The sequence below is a fragment of the Muntiacus reevesi genome, chromosome 7 (assembly GCF_963930625.1).
Source record: "Muntiacus reevesi chromosome 7, mMunRee1.1, whole genome shotgun sequence".
Classification (NCBI taxonomy): Eukaryota; Metazoa; Chordata; class Mammalia; order Artiodactyla; family Cervidae; genus Muntiacus; species Muntiacus reevesi.
This window is the reverse complement of record NC_089255.1, coordinates 82,531,130-82,556,337: the sequence shown is the minus strand read 5'-3', so window position 1 is coordinate 82,556,337 and position 25,208 is coordinate 82,531,130. Positions and strand designations below refer to the sequence as shown.

The 25,208-nt window shown below is 52.6% G+C and overlaps 1 protein-coding gene across 4 annotated transcripts in view; it reads left to right on the top strand.

Annotated features, from left to right (window-relative positions):
* Positions 1 to 12,092: 12,092 nt before the first annotated feature.
* Positions 12,093 to 25,208, top strand: part of LTBP2 (latent transforming growth factor beta binding protein 2) — a 106,243-nt gene continuing 93,127 nt past the window's right edge. For 3 of the 4 annotated variants that reach the window (XM_065940775.1, XM_065940774.1, XM_065940773.1), the window contains exons 1-2: positions 13,086 to 13,740; positions 20,776 to 20,846. In XM_065940775.1, the coding sequence (XP_065796847.1) occupies positions 13,265 to 13,740; positions 20,776 to 20,846 (547 nt within the window). In that variant the 5' untranslated portion in view covers positions 13,086 to 13,264. Of the gene's footprint in view, positions 13,741 to 20,775; positions 20,847 to 25,208 lie in introns of all 4 variants that reach the window. The other variant, XM_065940772.1, reaches the window with a different exon arrangement.

Genomic DNA, 25,208 nt, shown 5'->3' with positions numbered 1-25,208 from the left:
TTGAGGATTGTCAGACTCTTCAACAAGATTTCTCTTCTCCAGCATCTCAACTTTTCCTTCTACATTATTTTTATCTTCATTAGGTCATCTTCTCCTAGATACATTTCAGGGCTGTAATAAGCCATTTAAGACATGGCAGAAGAATTAAGCACAAAATTGCCATTGTGTTATAATAGTTTGGAGTACACTGATACCCTCCCTGTACTGAGCCCTGGATTCTACCCAAGAATCTTCTAAAGGTCTACTAGACCTTTTAGAAGTTTATATTGTTGGTTTATTTCAAACCAGTGGTAAACTAGGATCTTCCTTTTCAACGGTCCCTGTCCACCCCCACCCCTACCCCACCCCCGCAAATAAAGTCATTTCACATGAACTGCTACTGAAACGTCTCTCTCGTTCTCTAATTACTGCTTTTTTTGGACTAAGATGCAAGATTTTTTCACTTATCTCTATTAAATCTCAACTTATCTGTATCAGTATAAATCTTGCTTCTATCCTCCAATTTTATTGTTTATTCCTCCAGTTCTATGTCATGTGATAATTTGATAAAAATGCTTTTTCTGACTTCATCCAAATTGTGAGAGGTCTTGTACAGGTCCCAGGCATGTCTCATGTGCTACTGTAGAGCTCAGGGACCTCCCATCCATTCTTCAATGTGGGGAGTCATCGTTTCCCACATAACTGCCTTACTGGAGGCTCCATATTTCCCCCAACCTATCCACATTGAATAGCTCTTGAATTTCCTTTGACTGTCATTCAGAAATCTGGCAAAATTTCTCTGATCAGGAACCTCATTGAAAAAGGAAATGGATTAGACCCTGATGTGGTTTGATTTTTGCAAACTTGACTCTGGTAACCATCACTGCGCTTCTTTCTCACTGTCCTTTCCACCTGAGACTTGTCCTGTCTTACAGACCCTGCTCAGATAGAATCCTCTCTGGGAACTTCCCTGACCAGTTGTCCCATAGTTCCAGCCTGGGGGGTTTCGTCCTGTGTTCAGTTGCTCTCTGAGATGACCTCAATCACAGCACTTACCACGATGGGTGTTTCTGCCTTTCCTACTACCCAGGAAGCTCCTTGAAGATGGGGACGAAGCTTTATTCTTCTGGGCGATGCTGATGCCTGACAAACGGGTGCTCAATAGAGGATGGCTGAAATGCGCAGGGCACTCCCCAGCTCTCTGCTTGGTGTCAAACACATGTGGCTTATCTCACTTTGGGGCAAAGCTATGATAAGAGAGGCTGCAGGGTGGGTGGGCTTGGATGTATAGATTGTGACACGGGCATGATACGAGTTCAGCAACATGAGCTTGTGGGATCATAGGAGGGACCTGAGGCCAAGGAAGAGCAAGATTGAGGGACAGAAGTCTAACTGGGGAGCTGGGTCTCCAGGGGCCCAGAGAAAGTGGGGAATCAAACAGTAGAGGAACCCGGTGAAAGGGTTGGCAAAAAGGGACCCAGTCAGGTTGTTGCATCATGGCATCAGAAGTCTGGGGACCAGGCTCCACCAGTTTTATAAGGGAGGAGCCATGTGGAGGGACAGACTAGTTGGAAGCAGGGTCGGGGACTGATTTTAAGCACAGCAAATTCACTGGCTTTATATTGACTGGTGATAATTTGGGATGACTTTGAGTAGGTTGAAGGAGATTAAGAGCATGCCACTTCCTCCCCACACAAATGACTCCTTGCAATTGACCAGAAGGCATCTGTTTCAGAATTCCGGATAAATATTCTGTCCCCTTCAGGGCCACCTGGTGGTTTAGATGTGGGGAACAGGTCTATCTGTCTGAGAAAAGGGGCTGACTAGAGCTAAGCATGCCATTCATCGACCCCAGCCTACCCCTCCAGCCTCATCTCCTACCTTTACTCCATTCCTATCCAAACTCCAGTCAGCTAAGTTTCTTGTAACTCCCTTCAATAGCTCAGGTTTTGTCTTCTATCCATGATTTTCCCTCTGAAGTGCTTCTTTGGGGCATGTTCCCCACTCCTACACGGTGAACTCATTCTTAGCCTTCAAGATTCAGGTCATGGCATGGGAGGTGGGAGAAAGGTTTAGGAGGGAGGGGACAAATGTATACCTACAGCTGATTCATGTTGATGTATGGCAGACACCAACAATATTGTAAAGCAATGATCCTTCAATTAAAAATAAATAAATTTTTTAAAATATATTCAAGTCAAAATCAGGGCTCTTTGAGAAATATTCCTGAGCCAACCCCAACTGCTTGGTCAGTGGTTTTTCTTCAGTGTGCTCACCAGACTGGTAATTCCCATCTCACAGGCAATGAGGATGCCTACCTACCTCCAGTGCCTAACACAGTGCCTGGCATATACTAGGTGCTCAAAAGATGTCTGTGGAATGGTGGGGAGAGGGGGTGCAGCGCTCATGATGCCAGCCAAATAGGCTAAGCACTAGAAAGTAGGCAGGAGCTTAGAGGCAGCTCAGGCAGCAAAAAGAATTCCAGGTCCCACCAAATAGTACGCCTGAGAATGTCAGTGCACATCGTTTTTTGTATTTTTTTTTTTTTAAGCTCATATCTTTATTATTATTATTTTTTTTTGAAGTATTTATTTGGCTTCACCAGATTTTAGTTGCAGCACACAGGATCTTTTAGTTGCAGCATACAAACTCTTAGCTGTGGCATGTGGGCTCTAGTTCCCTGATCAGAGATCGAACCCAGGCCCGCTGCATTGAGAGTGCAGAGTCTTAGCCACTGGACCACTGGAGAAGTCCGCTCAGTACGCATCCTGAGACTGAAGTTGTAGGTGGCAGAATGCAGCAGCTAAGTAGGGGTGTGTGTATGTGTGTGTGTGTGTGTGTGTGAGCGAGCAAGGAGGGGGCAGAGAGGGAGGCCAGTCCCCTGTGGAGCAGTGGCTCAATCAGAAGAGGGGACTGTTTCCCCTCACTCATCACAGACGTGTCAATGTTTCTTCCTGCCATCTGGAAGAAGGGAGATGCTGACAGATTATCTCCCATATGCCTTTCTGGCCCCCAGTCCCATCCCTCCCCACCAGCGGCTTTGGCACGTGCACCTACCCTGTCAGAGATGTTCCCAGGCCCCGAGGCCCCGCTGCTGACATGTACAGCCATTCTTGGCTTCCCGGGCCCAGACGGCCAAAAGGCTCCCAGCTTCTTGGGGGAGTTGAAAGAGAAAGGGTTGAGAGGCCTGGGAGTCAGGACACCCTGGTTCAAGTGCTGGCGCTGCCAGTAGCCAGTCATGTGACCTTGGACAAACATCTCTCCTGCTTTGGGTCTCAGTTTCCTCAACCATAACTGAAGGAATTGGCTGGCTGATCTCTCGGGGAGGTCCCCTCCAGGGTTCACATTCTGTGGATCCTGCCGCTCTTGGATCCACGCCCATCGCTTGTCTGTCTGCTCCTCAAATCAAACTCTTAGCGTTGACAGGGAATTTGAGTTCATCCAATAGAACCCTGTCTATCATACATGAGGAAACTGAATCTGGGAAGGGCCAAGGGCACGGCAGGGGACACTGGGGGCACAGGCAGGAGGAGAATCAGGGGTCTGTGCAGGAGGAGAATCGGGGTCTGTGCAGGAGGAGAATCAGGGTCTGTGCTCCCTGCTGTGACCTGACTTTGTCCTTTCAGGACTGCCCTGTTCCCAGGCTGCCCGGAACAGTTGATGCCGGGCACGGTGGAGCCTTGATCTTTTTCAGGCAGTCAGCTCAGGGCCACTGCTTTCTGAGCCTGTCCAAGAGGCCCACCACCCCGAACCAAAGCCAAGTCTAGAGACCTGAGCGTCAGCCCTCTCTGTGTTACTGACCCCAGGCAAGTCACTACACCTCTTTGGCTTTATTGTTCCATGGTTATATGGACCCCTTTGGACTGTGAGCTCTCAGGAACGATGACTTATCTGCTGTTTTAAGCCCAGCGCTTAGTTTTCAAAGTCAAGCTGCTTAGTTCAGATTTTCAAGACAGAATCTTGTATGTCCAGTAGCAAGCAATGTATGCATTCAAATCAGACCACAAAACTCTTAGGTCACTGATCAGCCAATGAAAAGGCTGCCCCTGGGTCACGTGCTCATCCCTGATCCAATCAGCTATGCCCTGGAGGGCTGTGTTGGTGAATACAGTTGCTCTAACTAGAACTGAAGCTGCTCAGTCATGTGCGACCCTTTGCGATTCCATGGACTATAGCTTACCAGGCTCCTCTGTCGTCCATGGAATTTTCCAAGCAAGAGTACTGGAGTGGGTTGCCATTTCCTTCTCCAGGGGATCTTCCTGACCCGGGGATCGAACCCGGGTCTCTCACATTGCAGGCAGACGCTTTACCCTCTGAGCCACCAGGGAAGCACCATGCTCGATCTAGGGGTGGTGCTTTAAAGGACTTCTACTCCAATCTCCTGTTGGTGAGGAAACTGGCTCAGAGAGGCTATCACTTTAGGCAAGGACACCCAGCTGGTGAACGATGGTGCTGCGGAGAGGTGCCTCGAAGCCCCATGTGTTTCCCACTGCTCTGGACAGAGGACAAAGAGGGCAGGCTGAGGTCCAGGGGTTCAGCTGAGGGAGTGAGCTTTTTCTGGACTTGGCTGTGGTGTTCTGGGAAGGCTTCTTGAAAGAAGTGGGAGTTTTTTGAGATGGGTGTTAAAGGACAGGCAGGCAAGGGGTGGGAAGAACATTCCAGGTAAAGAAAGTGGCCTGAGCCGAGGGATTGGGGTAAGGGGACATGGGTGGGGAAGTGAAGGAGTTCTGAGTGAGACTCCGTTGAGTACTGGCAGGCAAGAGGAGAAGGGGTATGAAACCCACTCGTGTGGGGCGACAGGTAAAAAGTTGGAGCTGGATTTATGAGGTACTGGGGAGCCACTGAAGATTGTTGAGCAGGTTTTTGGCCTCATCAGACCTGTGCAGCCAGAAAAAAAATAAGAGTGATTAGTTGTTTACACGTCTGCTTCTCCCTCACTGCTTTTTTTGGACAGAGATGGGGAGGAGTGGAGTGGAGCCCAGGAGGGGCTGGTGGCAACCGCTATCTTCAGGCCAGGACCTGAGGAGGAGTGAGAAGACAGTGGGTGGTGGCCGGGGCTTCCCGACTGGAGGTGGAGGGTGAGGAGGAGGAGGAGCCGGAGACGCCTCTCCTTCCTCCCTTGGCCATCAGCCTCCTCCGGCCTGAGGTCTGGTCTGGTGAGGCAGAGCACAGAGCATGCCTCTGCTGTCTGTATGAGTTCCTGAGGAGTGAGATCTTTAATTTTTGTCTGCTGAGTCCCAATGGGCGAGGGGCCAGCCTGTGTTACAACCTCCCACAGGCCTCTGGGCCAAGGCCCTCAGACCAGAGTGGACGGAAACAAGGAATGAGTCATGCAGACCGGCTGGGGCCCACTGGGATCTGGCTGCCCCTCCTCCGACCCCCCCCAGCCTGGAGTCTGTACCCTGTCCTGGGGAGTTTAGGAGTTCGGGCCTGTCCCTAAGGGCTTGGGGTCCTAGAGAGAGGGTGGGGGGCACCAGGGAAAACCTCATTGAGTATCTCGATCCTCAACATATAATCCAGAGGCAAATGGGCACCTGAAAATGGTGGCAGAAGCTGTCATCCTTCTTTCTTTGTCTTGATGATGAACAAGTGAGCTGTTATGGACTTATTCTGGGAAAGACCCCACAGAAGCCCCTGTCCTCTGTCCCCCCAAGCTCCTATCTCTTGGGGTGTGACAGATGTCACTGTGTCCCATCAGGAAACCAAGGTGGGGACAAGCTGGGAGATGCCAACAACCGCTAAGGGCAATTGCTTCCTGCTCAGCTTGCCCTCAAATTCATGCCCACCAGTCCAGAATCCAGGGCAGGGCTGCATTGTCCTTCAGCCCACAGGGATTTTTCCCTGGGGATTTGGAGAAGATAATACAGTGTGTGATCTATTCCCACTCGAACAACCCCTGGTCCCCAGGAGAGTACTGAGGCCCCTGAGGTCTTACTGTTGTTCGGTCACTAAGTCGTGTCTGACTGTTTTCATCCTCACGGACTGCAGCACACCAGGCTTCCCTGGCCCTCACTGTCTCTCAGAGTTTGCTCAAGTTCATGTCCATAATTCAGTGATACCATCCAACTGCCTCATCCTCTGCCGTCCCCTTCCCCTCCTGCCCTCAATCTTTCCCAGCATCAGGGTCTTTTCCAATGAGTTGGCTCATCCCACCAGGTGGCCAAAGTATTGGAGCTTTAGTTTCAGCATCAGTTCTTCCAGTGAATATTCAGAGTATTGATTTCCTTTAGGGTTGACTGGTGGTCTTACGGGGAAATTAAAAGAAGGAGGACTTCCAGGTTGCTCATATCATTTCTTGCTCAGGTCTCCAGACACTCTGCTTGGAGAGAAGTTATGCTTCAGCCTTCCAGGAGTTCTAGAGCAGGGGTCCCCAACCCCTGGGCCTCAGACCGGTACAGTCCACGGCCTGTTAGGAACTGGGCCTCACAGCAGGAGGTGAGCAACAGGTGAGTGAGCGAAGCTTCATCTGCTGCTCTCCATGGCTCTCCATGGCTCCCCACTGGTCACATTACTGCCTGAACCACCCCCTTCCAGCCCCTAATCCATAGGTTGGGGACCGATGTTCTAGAGGATTCCACTCCAGTCAGGGCTGAAGGGATTTATACAGATAAATAGGAAATGTGGTCTGAACTTCAGCTAAAGGCACAAAGCTTTCAGTTCAGCCCACCCTTGTATCAGGGATTGGAAATGAAGGGAAACGGAGTGAACTCAGTTATTTTGAAGAGCTGCCCACTTCACATCATCGCAGGACATCCTGGAGCGAGTGCAGTGTGCTGTAGTGGAAACAGCACGGACTTTGGAGCCGGTCAGACTTTTTAGTTAAATCCTGGCTCGACTCCTGACGGTATGACCTTGAGCGAGAGACTTCATCCCTCTGGGCTTGTGAAATGGGAATTGCAATGCCTACCTCACAGGGCCACGCTGAGGCTCTGTGTCACTTCTCTTTTCCAGAGAGAAAAGCTGAGATGAGCCTTACTTGGCAATGGAAAACGACTTGATGTAGGGTAGCTTATTTCCTTCCTTCTCCTTGGTGAGCAGGAATTGAATGTACTGAACCTCACCACGGTGACTTTCGTGTGCCTTTGACCTAAAATAGACCCCTAGTTCTAAATAGGCCTGAGAAGGATGGGATGGGCTTGATGGGGACCAGCTCGTGACAGCAACTTCATGTGACCGTCAGCCCACACCCCTGCCCCCCACCACACCACAAACAGCTGTGAATGCTTCCGGTTCCCAGAGAACTGCAGCCGGAGATGCGATTCCAGAGAACTGCTCCTCTGGAAGCTGGCATCTGTATAATATTCACCAGGAAAACCAGGAGGGACTCCTCGTGTAGCTATGTACTAGCTTTGTGATTCATTTAACCTCTGTGAGTCTGCATTTCCTCATCTGTTACATGAGGAAGTAACAGTACTTATTACCAGGATTAAAGGAGACTGGAAAACACTTAGCACAGTGCCTGGTACTTTTTAAGTGCTCCAGAAATATCAGCTGGCAAAGGAAGGAGCAGTAATTGACCCCCTCCCATCCCAGGGTAGATAGGGCTGGTTATCTACTTTACCCTGAAGGTGGGGATGGCAAGAAATGCAGCATTATCTCTATTTTCAGATGGGAAAATAGAAGCCAAGCATAGCTGAGCCCTGAGCTCACCGAAGGCAGAAACGTGCACATGAGCCCGGAGCGGGGACAGCCCTGGCAGACCACAGCCAAGTGGCTGTGAGCACTGGGGGGCCAGGTCATGGTGTCTGAAGTGGCGGGGTCTTGGCAGCCTCTACGGGCCTTGGAGGCCTCGTGCAGAAGAGAGCTGGCACCTTTGCATGCAGCCTCCACCTTCCAGACTGGAGGCCGAGGCTGCATGGTGCTGGGTTCCAGCTGCCCAGTCTCTGGACAAAGGCATCTGAGCCCGTGAGCTGCTCCCATCTGGAAGGCCGGGGGCCCAGTCAACCTTCTTTCTGCTGTTCCGCCCACTGATTAACCAGGAAATGTTATTTGTTCTGAGCAGGGGAACAAGCTCTCCTAGAGAGAGGGATTCAGGACTGGAGGTCCCGTCACCTCCAAGGAAGAAAAATCCCTGGAATTCTGTCGGGAGTCTGGGTCTCAGCCAAGGTAATAGAAATTCAGTCCTTGTTTTTGGTCTTTATTTACCAAATTAGTCGAGGTTCTGGTAGCTCTCTGGCTGCCAGCGTTATTCCAACATGAAGACATGGGGAAGCAATTCAGTTGCCCCGGTGACTAGCAGACTGCCATCTCCCTTTGTGGCACACGTGTCCCAGCAAACCTCTCCCCACTGGAATCTTTCTATCAATCCCTTGGGACTCTCTCTGCAGGGCTTTCCAGAGATGATTCCTCTCCCCAGACCCAAGAGATGGGTTAGGCTTGGCATCATTTTGTGCCTCTTTAGGGAGGAAGTGGGAATCAGGGATAAGGAAGCAACACCCGGTGAGTCAGAGGCCTTGCTGGAAACAGCTCCCCTTCTTTCACTGAACAGGGACGGTAGAGGAAGACAGAAAATTCTGCTACTTCCACATCCCCTGGAAACGGAGTGGTAGGCTAGCCAGCAGGGAAGAGGCTGAGGGTGTGCAGTGGAGGGTCTTAGGTGGGGACTGCTGCAGAAATGACTGGGAAAAGTATCAACCATTTCAGTAGTCGGGAGGACTCCTGAGGCTCAGACCCAGGGAGAAGGCAAGACAGTGCTGTCTTAAAAGCTGTCTTAAAAGCTTGGGCGGTAACCAAGGTTGGAACCCTTCCTCTGCTACTTATCAGCTCTGTGATTGTGGGCAAGTCAGTACCTATTCCCAGCCTCAGTTTCCTCCTTTGTGTACCTGGAAATGAAAACACCTCCTTTCTTTTGTTCAATGAGTCAATTTGTGTGCATGCTTAGCACATAAATTTTGGCAGCTTCAAAAAGGAAGAAGAAAAAACTCAACCATTTATGGAACTGGAGATTCTGAAGAACTGTATCCACAGATTCCAGCAGTTACAGGGAAAGGGAGTGATGAGCAGTCAATGGGAGGCAGGACAGGAGGGTGGCACTGGGATGGGGGAGTAGGAGATGCCAGTCTTTACAGCAGACTAGCCTGGCTGTGGGCCCCCAGGAGAACAGGGTGGGAATTTCCAAGGACCACTTGTCCTCACCAAGGAGTGGGAGGAGCGCCTAGTGGTGAGCAAAGTGTCTGTGCGAGGGTTTTGGCTGAGGCGGAGCAGCAAGAGGCTGAATGGGCGGCAGACTTCCAGAAGTGCAGACAGAGGAGACGGAGCAGTAATAATGACTTGGACACATGGGAGGAAAAAATAGCTCAGGGATGAAGTGGGATGCCAAGGTTTCTGGCCTTGGGAGGCTCACGGGGACTTGAGGTGAGCGCTGAGGGATGAAGAGGAGAGATCCTAAAAGAACTGGGCAGGTAGTTAGGTGAGGAAAGGAAGCCAGAACTAAAGAACTGGGTGGATGATGGGGCAAGGAGTGGGAAGTGTGGAGCTGAGGCTTTCCCGTAGCTGCAAAGGAGCAGAGTCTCAGGGAGAGAGCGGTGCTTTCTGGGAAGTGAGATGGCATTCATCCCAACACGCAAGTGTGGAATTCAAGGAGCTCCTGAGGGCCAACCCTGCAGGCAGCAAACACATGGACTTGGACCAGGAACCATCACCAGGAACTCAGTTATTCTCTCTGAAAATGGGTCTAGTGACACCAGCCCACCCTTCTTGATGCGATTCTTCTATGGTTCATTCAGTTAGCCATCCACTGAACATGTATTTCCTGGCTGTCTATGAGAGGTAAGCACTGTTCTAGGTTCCGAGGAAACAGTGGTGAGCCAGGCAGGCAAGATATCTATTCCTTTAGAGCTATCACTGTGGCTTGGGAAGTCAGACAATACTCATAGGTCATTGAACAGGATTTTTTTCTGTGGTCTTCAAACTTCTGCTGAAGTTGCAAAGGCTGGAACAATAAGACTGAATATTCTCACATGCCAAAGAGAAGTACTAGGCATCTTAGTAAAGGCAGAACCAGTTCAATAACTATCAGGACAAGTCCCTGGATCCCAGCCTATAAATAAAAAGGGATTGAAGAAAGTCACTGAGTCAGAGAACGGTTGCATTGGTAAGCAGGGCTGAGATTTCCCCTGAGGGTAGTCCCCAAGCTAACCAAGTGAGGAAAACCAGTCATAAAGGGTGGGGGCCTCCAAAGAAGAATAAACTAGCTTAACTCCCCATAACTCTGCCTCCACTGATGCTAGCTGAGGTGCTAGAAGTCACAAGCACCCCAAGGCACCAAGGCATGGCAAGAAAGTTCTTGGGAGAAGCCAACCTATGTCTTTAGGAATTGGGGATGCACATAAAGGAAGAAAATTGCGCACATCCCTTATCTGGAGAATTCTGCCTGTGGAGCGTGGCTGGAGCGGCTCTTGTAGCAGGATGAGATGCAGCCAACTCAGCACTGGTTTGTTGGCAGGGACAGGAAAGTCCCGTGGCAGATAGGGGACACAGGGAAGTTGTCCAGAGAGTGCTTTTTCTATGGTAGTGCAGGGCAGAGATCCTGCAGAGAGCTTCCCAAGAACCCACAAATGTACCCATGAACAAGCCAGAGAGCTGGGCACCTGCTAGCTAAGGGCAGCTGTTATGTAGAAATTTACCACTTTCCCTCTAACACCTCTCCCCCAACCCTGACACTTGGAGGAGCCACTGCAGAAAAGAAAGGTCAGAAAATCAGGCCACACCCCACACTCCCCAGTACAGAGTCTTGAGCCAGGGGACAGGCCCGTGGCAGGAGAGGAGGGGTATTAAATTGGATACAAGATTGATTAAATTGGATGAGGTTTTGATTTGGACAGGACCAGACATTTTAGTGCCTGAAAAATTGGTCTTAATTATAGAAATGAAACTGTTTTTGTGACTGGTGGGGATGGGCAGCCAAGGACTCTGCTTGAGATGTCATTAAGGGTGGAGAAGAGAAATTCACCACAGTATGAATTGTGGCAGTGAGGGAAGAAAAACAGAACTGCTTCCTGCTTGTCCCTCTTCAAGTTCAGCCCATTCAATAAATCAATTATCCAGGCAAACAAATAAATAATTTCAACTAGTCTAGGGCAATGAAGGTGAAACAGGGTGATGTATGAGAAAGCAACGACTTGGGAGGTGGTCAGAAAGATACCATGGAGAAGGAAATGGCTGCCCACTCCTGTATTCTTGTCTGGAGAATTCCGTGGAAAGAGGAGCCTGGTGGGCTACAGTCCATGTGGCTGCAAAGAGCTGGACAGGACTGAGCGACTAACACGTCCACTTTTCACTTCACTGGGAGTAGGAAGGCTGTTGCGCTTAGGTTAGGGGGTCAGGGATGGCTGCTCCAGGAGGTGATGTTTGAGCTGAGAGGTGAAATGGTGAGGAGCTGGTCCTGTAAAACATCTTGGAGATGAGTGTTTCGGGGAGAGGGAAGTGGGCATTAACTTAGTCTGTTCAAGCAGCAGAGAGGAGACCAACATAGCTGCAATGTGGTGAGCTCTCCAGGCCAAGGTGAGATACATCACGGAGAGGGCCAGTCTTGCAGGGCTTTGGAGGCCAGGGTCAAGAGTTGAGGCTTATTTTCAATATTAGATATTTAATGGGTCTGTCCTTTGAGTGGTGTGGGATATTATAAACCGGTGTCTTCCAACCGGTGTTGGGTCTCTCTGCCTCTCAAGAAGCAGTGTGCTGTGTGTGTGTTTAATTCCTCAGTTGTGTCTGACTCTCTGCGATCCCATGGACTGTAGCCGGCCAGGTTCTTCTAGCCATGGGGATTCTCCAGGCAAGAATACTGGAGTGGGTTGCCATGCCTGCCTCCAGGGGATCTTGCCAACTCAGGGATCGAACCCAGGTCTCCCACACTGCAGGCAGATTCTTTACTACTGAGCCACCAGCGGAAGCCCCAAGAAGCAGTAGGCTGCAGAAATGCAGGACGTGGGGGCAGGGATGGTTGCCAGGCCTTTAGAATTCAGAGCCGGGGACCACGGGGGTGAGTGAGGAGCTGACGGTCTGGGAGTAGCACTAAGATGGGTGGCCATTGGCATTCTAGCACCCCTGCCCTCTCGCTGCCGACAGGGAAGATGTGCGCGCACACACTGCATCAGTCAGAAGCAATCCTGCGGGAGGGAGGGGTGGGGGGGAGGCTAAGAAAGGGGATCTGAGCTTCAGGCTGCAGGACTGGATTTCATTCACCTTTTGCTCACACGCTGTCTCCTTAAGTGACCTTGTTCCAGATCCTCCATGTTTATTCCTCGGTGAAAAAAAAAGGAAACCTCTTGCGGGATCCGCCGCCATCACCGCCTCGGGGTTTTAGGCTCGACCCTGACGCAACAGGAAGGGGATTAAGATCAAGGAGCGAGGGCGGCCGGCGGCGGCAGGTCTGGACAAGCCGCGGGACGGCCAAGGACGCGGCCAGGTCCACCAGAGGGCGCCCGCCTCCAGACGACCCTCCCGCGCGCGCTCCCCGCGTCCCGCCGCGGCGGAGACAGGCGAGCTGCCCCGCGCTGCCTCGGCTCCAGCCGCAGCCCCGGGCCGAAGCCCCCAGTGGCTCGGGCGGGAAGCGAAGGGTCCGGGCCCCGTCCTTCGGGTCCAATCTCTGGCATGCGGTTCTTGGTACCTCTCCCGACCTCCTTCAGACCTTAAGTCTTCCAACCATGCAGTTTGTCCTTGAGGTCAGGGGCGGGAGATCAATTCTGGACAGGTCAGCAGTTCCGCTTGCCCAGGACAGTAGAAAGGTGGCTCGGGTGCCCCTGTCCAGACAGGTCATCTCGCCTGCCAGCCTTTGCTCGGGTCGGCCCTGCGCCGCCCCCAGCTCCTCACGGGTTAACCCCCCTCGCCGCCCGCTCGCTTCCCGGTGCCAAAGTGGGTGTTGCTGGAATTCCTCTCTCTCCCTCTCCCGTAATAAGGGGGCTGAACTGTCCCTCCGAGGAGGGGGCATGGTGTGGATAAAAGAGACGAAAAATCAGGGGGAGGTTTCCAAAAATAAAACCCTCCAGTTCTCCTTCCGAAGGCTACAACGAGCCGGAGAACGCGCGAAGGTGCAACAGCGGTGCGCGCCCAGCTGGAGACGCAGCGCGGCCTCTGGGCTCGGTGCGCGCCGCCCCCGGCCTCTCCTGCCGCCTGGCTCCGGCTCCAGGGAGAGCCTGGCCCGCAGTCTGACTCGGGGTCCCCTAGACGGGGAGAGGCGGGCCACCGGCAGGGGACCGGAGCGCAGCCAGCGGGCGACGAGTGCACCGACTGTGAGCCCCAGGGGCCGTTCCCCGAGCGCGCGCAGCTCTCTAGGCGCCCCGGCGCCATGAGGCCCCCAACCACCGCCCGCTGCCCCGGGCGCGCCCTGCGGAACCCCTGGAGGAGCTTCTGGCCGCTCACCCTGGCTCTCTTCGTGGGCATGGGTCAGGCTCAGAGGGACCCGGTGGGAAGATACGAGCCGGCTGGAAGAGACGCGAGTCGGCTGCGGCGCCCCGGGGGCAGTCCCGTAGCGGCTACAGCCAAGGTGTACAGTCTGTTCCGGGAGCAAGAAGCGCCCGTCCGGGGTTCGCCACCCGCGGAGCTGGTCCAGCCTAGCTGGGGGAGCCCCAGGAGGTCCACCGAGGCGGAGGCCAGGAGGCCGCCCCGCGCGCAGCAGCCGCGGCGAGTCCAGCCACCTGCGCAGACTTGGAGAAGCCGACCCTCAGGGCAGCAGCAGTCCGCACCCCGGGCCCGGGCCGCGCCGGCTCTCCCGCGTCTCGGGACGGTGCAGCGGCCGCGGGCTGCGCGAGGGCGCCTTACGGGGTGAGCGCTGGAGAGGGAAGGGTGGGGGCTTGAGGGAGCGAGGGTCGGTATCCCGAACACTCGTTCGTGGAGGGATGTGTAGACGAGAGGACAGGGCGGGGGCTCTGCCTGTCTCCCCTCTGTCCTTAATCCTGCCGGAAACAGACCGAGGTTCCGAAGCTGGGGCTCTATCTGACCCGCTTTCAAAGAGTAGAGAGGAGAGGAACACCGTCTACACCCTTTCGTACCAGCTCTCGCCCAGATCCGACGTTAAATCCTTTCCCAAGGCGGCAGTGCGTTCCGCCCGCGCTCCTCCCGTCCGCCTTAACCCGTGTCTGCTGACGCCTGCTGCCCGCAGCGGTGCGGGGATCCGAAGGGGATCGCGGAGAGGGCATCGGAGTGGGTGTTCCAGGCGCTTGAGAACCGGGAGAAGCTGAGCGGCCTTAGTGCGCGGTGGCGGACGATGTCGCGGGGGGCGGTGGGGGGGGCTCCAGAGCGGGAGGCTGATGCATCTCCAGGAACGAGGCTTCGACGCCTGCTCGTGGGGACGAAGCTGTGCGTTGGGGCACAGGCCGGCCTGGGTCCACGGATGGCTGGACGAGGAAGTGGGCGTGGACTCGGGGGCACTTTGGGCAGGAAACCTGTCGCGGGTGTGGCTGTGACACTGTGGGTCCATGGCGGAGTGGGTCTGTGTGCGCGCCTGAGCAGCTAGGTGTCAGCACGACTTTGCAGGACTACGTGTCCCCTCAATCCTGCCATTTAGTCCCCCCGGCCCGCCCCGGATGCAACACCCGCTGCCTGCCGGGGGCGCTCTCGCGGCGTGGGGGACGCTTCCCACCATCCCCACCCCCAGATGAGGATTCTCACGGCTGCGAGGTGCTGGGCCGGCAGGAGTGGGACAGGTGTCTGCAGAATGGAGGGCGGCGAGCCGGGGCAGTACGGGTGCCCAGTATGGGTCGCCATCGGGGAGGCTGGGAAGAAACCTGGCGGCCCTTCTGGGCCTGGGCCCGATTTGCCAGTTGGGTTCAGTCCCCCCGCGCATAGCATGAAGGAGGCTGCACCCCCAGGGCTACTCCTGAGGCTGTTCTTACTGCCTCTCCACTCCCTGTTTTCTTTGGCTGCAGCTCTGTTCTATATTTCAGCAGGTTTCTCTCCCTTCATTCAAATCTCTGTTTAGAGAGGCCCCACCCTCTCTCTCTTCACCCTGCTTTATGTTTCTTCATAGCACTAATTCCCATCTGACATATTATGTTTCTGCTTTTATGGTCTGGTCTCCCAGGGCACACTAATGTCAGCTCTAGGAAAAGAGAGGCTTTGTATTCTGCATTGCTGGGTCACCAGTGCCTAGAACAGTGCTCGGGTTTAGTTGGAGCTTGCTAAGTAACTGTTGAATGAGTGAAGGAATGTCTCACTGTCCGTGCAAGGCCCGGCTTAAGGCAGACGGAGAGGAGACCTGGCACTGCCGAGTAGCTGACACAGAGCATCAGTCAGTGAGCAGTAGCGGCTGTGCAACTGAACACATGCTTCCCAAGAGCAAGTGTGCCGAGCTGGGGACAGGGGATAGGGCCCGGGACAGACCTTGTTCCTGCCAGGAGAGCGGCTCAATTACTTCAAGTCAAATTGGAGAAATGAATACATATGCACTGGCGAACATGCTTTCTAGTACCAGAAGCTTCCTGTTAAAGCATAAAGGAAAGGGTGATTGGGGCTGAGGCGCTCAGAGGAAAAAGAAGCCCTGTGAGCTCCAGCCCCTGGGGTTCATGTGGGGAAGAAAGTGGGGGTAGCAGGAGTAGCACCCTGAGATGTCGCACTGCCAGAGGACAGGGGCTTTTTTGTTGTTGTTTTTAATTGTGGGCAGTGGCCTAGGGGCAGGTCTGCACCTTGGTGTCAGGCAGCCACAGGGCTGAGGTTGGAGGCATATATTTGGGCCAGATCATGGAGGGAGCTTACCCTGTCAGCATCCTGGTGGGAGCTGGGGGGAGGAGGAATAGTGGAGTGGAGGTGGGATGGTGCACTATTAGCAGCTGTGAAAGGAGGTGGTGATGAGCAAAGCAGAAAAGGCTGGTAGGTGTGCACAGGTGTGTAAGTACCTGGGCTGGATGCCACCAACAAACACCTGCCAAACACAGTGCACACATCATAGCACATGCTGGGCTTGACTCCTTCCCCAGGTTATTTTCTGCAGCTTTGATGAAAGGTGGGTTCCTCAGGCACTCCAGCTAGTCACTCCAAGGCAACCAGGGAGGGGCTGAGTGGCAATCTTCCATCGACTTCTTCTCCCTAAGTCCACTCTGACTAATGGTTTATGGCCAGGCTGACCTCTCTGGCAATTGCCTTGAGAATTGCTCAGGGCCAACCAGGTGATGCTAGTGTTAAAGAACCCACCTGCCGATGCAGGAGGCACCAGAGACGTGGTTTTGATCCTTTGGTCGGGAAGATCCCATGGAGGAGCGCAGCTTGGAGAATCCCAGTACTCTTGCCTGGAGAATCCCATGGATACAGGAGCCTGGCGGGCTCCAGTTCATGGGGTAGAATTGACTGAAGGTACTAAGCTTGCATGCATGCAAGGACTAAGTGCCACCTGCTGGTAAATCTTGGAATTGCATCACTACTACTGGGGATTCTTCATTCATTCAACAAATATTTGGAAGATCTCCTGTATGCCAGGCACTCTGCTGGACCATGGGGAAACAGTAGTGGCCAAGACAGCCTCTGTCTTCGTGGAACTTGCCATGTAGTGGGAATTTATTGCACACAAAGAAGATTTTAAGTGTGTGCTAGGCACAGCCCTAGGTGTCTGGGACACAGAGTAACCAGAGCAGAAACAATTCCTGCATTATTGAAATTTACAGTCCACAGGGGAGTTTTTAAGCCATTGTTTCCCAGTATTCAGTGTTTATTAAGCTTACCCTCACAGCATACCACTTTCATAATATTTTCCTCTTTTTTTTCTTGTTCTGTTATTTTCTTTTTTCTTTTTTTTGTTATTTTCTTTAAATTTATAAACTGTTAAAAATAACAGGATTTTGTGTTTTATTTATTTTCAAGTGTTTTATATTATGGAGTTTTATACAAGCCTATAAACCTACAAAAGGTATTGGAAATAATGCAACTAACAATCCAATTTTTTCAAACTTTAATATTTTGGCATAGTTTGCTTCTGATTTTTTTTAGTTGAAATATCTTCTGCAAGTTTGTCTCCTCTCTCCCCAGATATTAACCACTACCTTGAATTTACTAATGATGCCAACCTATGTTTTTATACCATTGCTACAGATGCATGCATCCATAACATACATAACATTGTTTTGCATATTTTATTTTATTTATTTTTTTTTTGACACTGAAATACATTTTTTATTAATAAAGAACGTTGAGATAAGCATACCAATTTAAATACAAAAATGTTTTTAAACTTGACAATCATTACACTAAAACACATCTGACAATCTTATTCACAGTTATTGTAGTTTACAGAACATTTAATTAATATTTCCTCTATTTATTCCTCCTCTCCCTCGCATTGCATGGCTCACACCTCTCTGTCTGTTAAACTGGCGACCACGGACACCTTGTCTCAATGTTGTCTGAAGTCTTACTCGTCTGAAAGGCTTCGGCTGACTACTGCTAGTATCTACAGAAGAACTGGAAGGAGGGTCCTGGCTGGTGGAAGGAAGATCTGACTCATCAGAGGCCTGAACAGGCTCTTCTTCCTGTTGGCTATCAATTTCGCATATTTTAGAAAAGTGATACCATGCTGCATTATTCTTCTACAATTTGCTTTCTCCTCATTAGATTTTTGAGATTTAACTAAGTTACTATAATCAGCCCAAGTTTATTCATTTTAATTGTTGGATATTATGCCATTGTCTGAATATACCACAGTTTATTTATCCATCCTTCTGTTTTTGGACAGTTAGATGAGTTACATATTTTGGTATTACAAACAGTGCATGACTCATTTTTCTAAATAAATAAATCCATTTGCAAGGACACTTTGTATCACTATCCTAAGTTGAAGATAGTACCACTTGTCATAAAGAGAAAGTAACTATAGGAAAATTGAAATGAAAACAAAACGTTCTCCAAGTTTAGTCAGATATCATTATCGTAGGAAGTTCAGCCCTGTGGTGTGTTCTCCCTATTGGAAAGGGAGATTGGGGGGAGAGGACTTGGCACGAAGACCCAACCTTGGACAGAGATTTTTTCCTCACTGATCTAATCAGACTAGAAACATCGCTAAAGAGGGAACCACTTTCTCCCTGTGTGATTCAGCATTGTTGCAAGTTCTGAGTATGGAAACCTCAAATCCCCTTTTCTGCCCTCAGTGTTGTCCATTCACTTTTTGGGGAAACACTGGATTCAGTGAAACGAAGAGGTATTAAAGGTGCACCACATGTCAGGCCCTGTGTTAGACTTTAGGGGCACAAAGAGGAAGAAGACCCCTTAAGGGACTCCACACGTACACCAGCAGCCTGAGACGATCAGGACCACGTGGTGTGGAGGCTGGAGATCGGAAGGCTGGGTAGACGTCAGGGGAGGGTTTACCCGAAGGAGGTGATGTTTGATCTGGAACGTGCCAAGGATTTCAGCCGGCAAAGAAGAGAGGGAAGGCCATCTAGGCAGAGAGAGCAGCTTAAGCAAAGGCATCAAACGGTGCCCAAGTGTCGTACAGCGGCCGGGGGTTGGAGGGGGAGGAGGCGGACCGCAGACTGTATCATGGCTTTGGTTGTGGGTGGCTGTGGAGATAAGGGAGGGGTGGTGGGGGCGGTTAGACTCCACAGGCAGGGGGGGTCGGGTTGGCTTTGCAGAGACCAGTGGGGAGCCTGGCGGTGGCTGTAACAGAGGAGGTGTGTGACCAGATTTGTTCCAGGTGGAACAGCAGCTGTCCTAGTCTGTTAGCCAGATGTGTTCCCAGAGGTTGGGCAGTGATGCTGGATATCGGGCTGATGTTTGCGGAGTGGTGCCACGCCGAAGGTTGGGCTTATAAAATTCTCTGAGTGGTATCTTCCAGAAAGCCAGGACCCCTGATGAGTCAGCTCTCTCCAGCTAACTGGAGCTCACTGAACAGTCATCTTCCATCAGGCACCTCCCGGAGCTTGCACCCAAGGCTCTGGCTGGCCCCCTGGATCTCTCTGGAAGGCCCTGTTAGCTGAGTGTGGCTCCCTTGCTTGGCAGCTTTGATCCTGACCAGTTCTCCTGGGGGCCCTGGCGGCCTTGAAGGCTCTACCCCGGGCAGGCAGGGCAGGCCGAGCCGCTCCCCTCCGACAGTCAGCTCTGTGGCCATCCTGAGGGCGTCTAGGGTGACAGCAGGCTCAGGGGGCCTCCCGGAGCCGGGCTCCACGCCACGACCTCTCGGCCCGGCAGACTCCTCGGTCTGTGCTCTCTGGGCTCCCCCGGATGCTAGGCTTTAGAAAACTCCCAGGGCTTGCTGCCTGTTTTTCTTCTCAAAGACCTCCCAGACCTCTCAGAGGCCTTGTCACCACCCCAGGGGTAATAACTTACAAATGGGTGGGTTGTTCCCCCTCCCACCGGGGCACACAACTCAGAAGCCGTGGGTAGGAGGACCAGCCCTTTCTGCAGAACCCGGTGACTGACTGAGGCCCTGGTGGGGAGGAGGCCTTCAGGGAACCAGTAAACTGCTGAGGGAAGCGGTCCAGAGAGGCTTCGAGGTGGCCGAGATGGCACAGCCCTCGGCCGAGAGGACATTCTGTGAGCTCCCTGGGAGGCAGCTCCCCACAGCTTTGGGCCGAAGGGCCAGAAATGGGCCTCAGCATTTTCAAACGGCAGGAATTTATTTTGAGTGTTTCGTAAGGTTTCAAAAACCACACCAGCTTTGGGGTCGACACAAATGTCAACCAAAGTCTTAAGTGGGACCAGATGCCCCCACGCTGGCCACAGAGGCCACGGGAATGGCCTCCTAGTCAGCCCTTCACCCCGACTCTTGGACTCCGTATCTCTGCTGCCCTGCTTACCCTGTGTTTCAGTGAGTGCTTGGTAGATAATTTCTGATGGAAACCGTGGGATATGTGAGGCCAGAGTCTAGCCCACTCAGCTGGGGAGGCAAGACCCCAGAGGTCTTCTCCAAGAAGAGCCCTCTGGGTAAGTCACCTGGGTCTGAGCATATGGGTCTTTAGATTGACAGGCAGGGTGGGTGAAAGCTACTGGTGCTGAAGGGCCCCACTGGAAAGCAGAGGGCAGAGTTTGGGTGAACTGGGAGAATGGCCCTGGTGCTGGGGGAAGGACTATCTCTGCTTCAAGTAAGTTCCATCAGCCTACCCAAATAAAAAGTGTACTCTCCACGCAGAGCGGCTTATCCTGAGTCCCCGGTCCCATTGTCCCACCAGCCTGCCACCTCCTCAGCCCCTCTTAAAGGACATTCTGGAGCCTGGCTCTTTCCATCACGCTCCCAATTGCTCGGTCTCACCCTGTACCAGCCTGCCCGAGGGCTAAGGCTCCTCCCAGTGTGTATTTATTGGCAGGGGATACAGATGTAGATCCTTAAGGCTGTGTGTGTGTCTGTGTGTCTTCCAGCTTCCCTTGGATTATCGGCATTTGTTGGCAAGGGCCATGGTGATTATTTTTTGGTGAGAGGCCACGTGGAGTTGGAGCATGACTTTGAGTTGGGTCAACCTAGGTTTGAGTCTGGCTCTGACACTTCTTGTTTAGCCTTGGCAAGGGACTGAGCCACTCTGAACTTGCTTTTTGGTCGTCTTTGTGATCCCCGTGCCAGTGGAGTGTCTTCTCATATCAGGGGCTCTATATCCCTATCTCGTTGAATCCTCCCAACAACCCCATGAGGCAGATATTATTATCTGCCTTGTACAGATGATGACAGTGATGCTTCCCAAGGTCGTGCCGCCAGTGGCAGAATCAGGATTCCATCTTAGTGCCTGCCCCTGGGCCATGCGGCCTCCCTCGAGAAGGGGGATGGTGCCCAGCCTGGCAGAGTTCCCCCAGGCCCTGCCTGTAGAGGGCAGGGCCATCAGACATTGAGCTCTGTGAATAATCCTGCTCTGAGCATACCACGCTGACCCTGTCTTGGTGGCCCCACAGGAGGAATGTCTGCGGGGGACAGTGCTGCCCGGGATGGACAACGGCAAACAGCACCAACCACTGTATCAAACGTGAGTGCCTCCACCCCATCCACCCTCTCTCCCTCTCTCTCTCTCCATTGAGCTGGGTCGGGCGTGGCATCTCTGGAACCTGGAGCACGTGTTTTCCCCAACTCACCTCCGGAACAGGCAGCCCCTCTCCAGCGGGAAGCAGTGGAAGGGAGGAGGCAAAAAAGTGCCTCCAGGGAATTCCTCGGTAGGACTCTGTGCTTTCACTGCAGAAGGCCCGGGTTCAACCCTTGGTCGGGGAACTAAGCTTCCGCAAGCTGCATGGCAAAAAAAAAAAAAAGGTGCCTCCTGTTGACTGAACTGAAAATGACTTCTCAGATAAATCCCTGCTTGTGTTTATAAAGCTTCCTGTATGCCTCTTCTGATGTCCCCCTGTGTTGGGACTCACCCCTAACCTGCCCTGGGGTCTGCAGAACACACCTGGCCCCAGAGCCTCTGCATCCTACATTCTGTGGGAAGAGGGTACTCACAGTTCATGCTGTGGGGATCCACCTCTGCTCTGGCCCCTGGCCCCTGGTGGGCGTTCTACCAGCATGGTCAGATGAGTCTCTGGTTCTGTGTATGGGGCAATCTTCCTCTGGACCTCTTCGAAGCCTGGCAGGCTGGCCCAGATTAGGAAATATACTACCTACCTGACAGCCCCCTCTATTACCACCAGCATCATTACTACTCCCACTGCCTCTACTACCGTCGTTACTGCTATAGCTGCTGCTGCTTCTACTACTGCCGATACTGTGCTACCAACACCACCACCACTGATACCGCAACAGTGACGAGACTACTGCTACTAGCTAGCAGCTGGGGACTTACTATATACCCGACGCTGTGCTACGCTCGTCACATACATCATCTTACTTGAGTCACTCAGTCCTGTGACGTGAGTGTTCATCCCGCTTACAGCCTGGGACACTGAGGCTCAGGTTGGTTAAGAAACGTGTCCGAGGAGACAGCATCTGAGTCTGGCTCGGGAGGCAGACTCTAGGCAGTCTGACCTGGAACTGCGTACTCTAACCTGTGGGGCTTTGCTTTCTCCCAATACTGAGTTTACGGCCTTCTGGGCTCTGGGAGCCCCACAGGTGATGACTGGGCGGTTTTAGAGAGTTTGGATCATCCTCCCACACACCCTGGGGCCCCTCTCGAGCCTTCATCAGCACCACACCCCCTGCTCCGGTGTTTGTGGCAGTACCAGGAGCTCTGCCCAGCTCTTCCTCCTGGATCCGATTCTGCCCTTTGCCCTAAGCCTGGCTACAAAGCCCCAGTCTCACCAGCACCCCTTCCCACACAAGGACAAGCCCTAGGCCCTTCCCAGTGTGAGTTTCACAGCTAGTGGTCCGGCAGGGTGATGAAACCGATGGTGTTCCTGTCCCTGATGGATGCCCTCATTTCTGGTCTCCTGATGCCTTCTGAGACGGGGATAGACAGGGATGCAACGGGGATAGACAGGGATGCAATGGGGTTGCTTCCATTCCTACGGGGCCGGCTCACTAAGCTTTCAGTTCTGCCTCTGACCTCGTGGCCTTGACCTTCTCCCAGTCTGATGATGAAGCCTGGGCAGAATCTTGGGTCTCTCTGAGGATCTCCAGATAAAGAAGGCAAAACTCCAAACTTAGAAACAAACAGCAAAGCAGATTTCTACCCAAAAATTCTTTCCTTTTCGGGGAACCTGGATTAGTGGGGCTTGCAGAGGCTAGGTACTCGGTGACTAGGGACACAGTTAGGGGAGGGACCCCTCTTCATAACTTGAAAGATAAGGACCGTGTGCCTCAGATGACTTGCTCAAGGTCACATAGCTCCTTAGTAGAGGATCTGGGACCTGAAATCGGTGACTCCCCTGGGCAGAGAAGCCAAGGATGTGGGTAGCTCAGTAAGTTTACAGCCAGGAGAAGCTCTGGGGCTGGGGGCTGGACACTGGTATGTTATTAAAGTTCTGTAGGTGATTCTAGCCAGAGCTGAAGGCTGCTAAGCAGAGTTTGGGGTCAGTCATGGAAAGATCTGCCTTGGGGAGCCCTACTCAAATTTGAATGTTCCCATGAATCCTCTGTTATTCTTGTTGTTCAGTTGCTCACTTGTGTCTGACTCTTTGTAACCCCATGGACTGCAGCACATCAGGCTTCCCTGTCCTTCACCATCTCCCGGAGCTTGCTCAAATTCATGTCCACTGAGTCACTGATACCATCCAACCATCTCATCCTCTGTTGCCCCCTTCTCCTCCTGCCCTCAATCTCTCCCAGCATTAGGGTCTTTTCAAGTGACTTGGCTCTTTGCACCAGATAGCCAAAGTATTGGAGCTTCAGCTTCAGCATCAGTCCTTCCAATGAATATTCAGTGTTGATTTCCTTTAGGATTGACTGGTTTGATCTCCTTGCAGTCCAAGGGACTCTCAGCAGTCTTCTCCAGCACCACAATTCAAAAGCATCAGTTCTTTGGTATTCAGCCTTCTTTATGGTCCAACTCTCACATCCATACATGACTACTGGAAAAACCATGGCTTTGACTGTATGGACCTTTATCAACAAAGTGATGTCTCATCTTTTTAATATGCTGTCTAGGTTTGTCATAGCTTTCCTTCCAAGGAGCAAACATTGCTTAATTTAATGGCTACAGTCGCCATCCATAGCAATTTTGTCGCCCAAGAAAATAAAATTTGTCACTTCTACTTTTTCCCTTTCTATTTTGACATTAAGTGATGGGGCTGGATACCATGATCTTAGTTTTTCTGAACGTTGAGTTTTGAGCCAGCCTTCTCACTCTCCTTTGGGATCTTATTAAAGTGTAGACTGTGACTCAGCAGGTCTGGGGTGAGGCTGGAAAGTCTGTTTCTAACAAGCTCCTAGAGTATGCTGATGCTACTGGTCCTCAGACCACACTTTGAGTAGCAAGCCCTGGGGGGCTGCCTGGAGGCCTGGGGAGGGATTTGGGGCTAGAGATGAGGAGGAGGGCTCATAAGTTCTAGGGAGCTTAGGAGAGTGTTGCTGAGGTTTGAAAAGTTGGGGAGGCTAGCTTCAGAGTGGGTGGCCTTCTCCCTAGCTGCCCGAGGGTCTGGGCATGAGCCTCGCTCAGGCCTGAAGGCTCTCGATTTCCTGACTTGCTCATGACTTTCCAGCATCATTCTCTGCCAATCTGGAGTTTCAACACTGGAAACTCGAGGTTGGGTGAGTCTGCGGATTGTCAGAACTGACGTGCGTGTGCACCCTTGCGCCCTGAGCAGGGGGCGGCTGCTCCGGTCTGCCGTCAGTACCTGCTCCACCCTGGGGGTCCTCAGCCCTGCTATTTCTCTCCCTGGTCTTCTGCTGCCCCTCCAGGTGTCTCTGGGACTCTGGCATGCAGGCTGGCAGCGCTCCGGGAGGACTTTGCCAGTGGGTGTTAGCCTCTCCCACTGGAAGTCGACTTGCCCACTGACGGTCTGTGCACTAATTAGCTGGGCCCAGTGCTGTTTGCTTGTTGCTATTTTGCTGCTAATGAGCCTAATGAGAACCACGTGGATGGCGGGGTGTTGGCCTGGATGGCTGGGTCCGAAGCTCTGTCAAGTATGGGCTCTTGCTTCCACGCCCTGTCAGCTGGCAGTCCTGCTTCCTCTGTGTGATTTGCGTCTCCCTATCCCCTCCCCATGCTACACTCCCCTGGCTAGAGCCAATGCTGCCAGTCCTGGGAAGTGCTCATGACTCTGGTCTAGTGGTTTCACAGATGTGGGGTGCCTCTCCTGGTCTGGCAAGGTTGGGGTGACAGGGAGGGGTGTGTGACATTCCCCCAACTGCCAAGTCTAGTCTCAGAAGGGTGCAGGGGGTCAATCCACCCCCTGGTCTCTCCCAGATACCTGTGGGTCCAGCCCACTGCCCACGGACAGGGAGTGACGGCCTTTGTGCCCTGGGCCTCCCCTGACCCCCCGCTTGCCTCCTCTCACGGAATCCTAGGTTGCTGTAACACACCGGCCATCTCCCCGGCAGCCTCTCTTTATTTCTGTCCGGTCCCTGGGCCTCGGGGAGCCACGGCGTCTGCAGGTGTCCGTTGCTGGAAGCCCAGCTGCTCTCCGCAGCCTGGCGGGGTCTGGAGCTGGGCCCTCGCCTTCTCCTCTGGTCTTGGTCTCCTCCTTCCCTTCTGTGGCTTCGCCAGCCCTGCCACACAATTTATGTGTTTATGTATTTGTGCAGGCAGCTCGCTGGGGCCTGCTGGCTGGCTCGGCAGAGGCGAAGGACTGCAGGGTGTGGGAAGGCTGGATCCTGTTTAGAGTTAGGGCTTTTGGAAGACTGTCCAGTCTTCCCAGACTGACTCACCCCAATACACACACAGCCTTTGCAGGGGCTTCTAAAATCTCATCCTGGGGAAGAAGATTTGAAGAATTCTCTGGCTTCTCCTTTCATCTCAGCC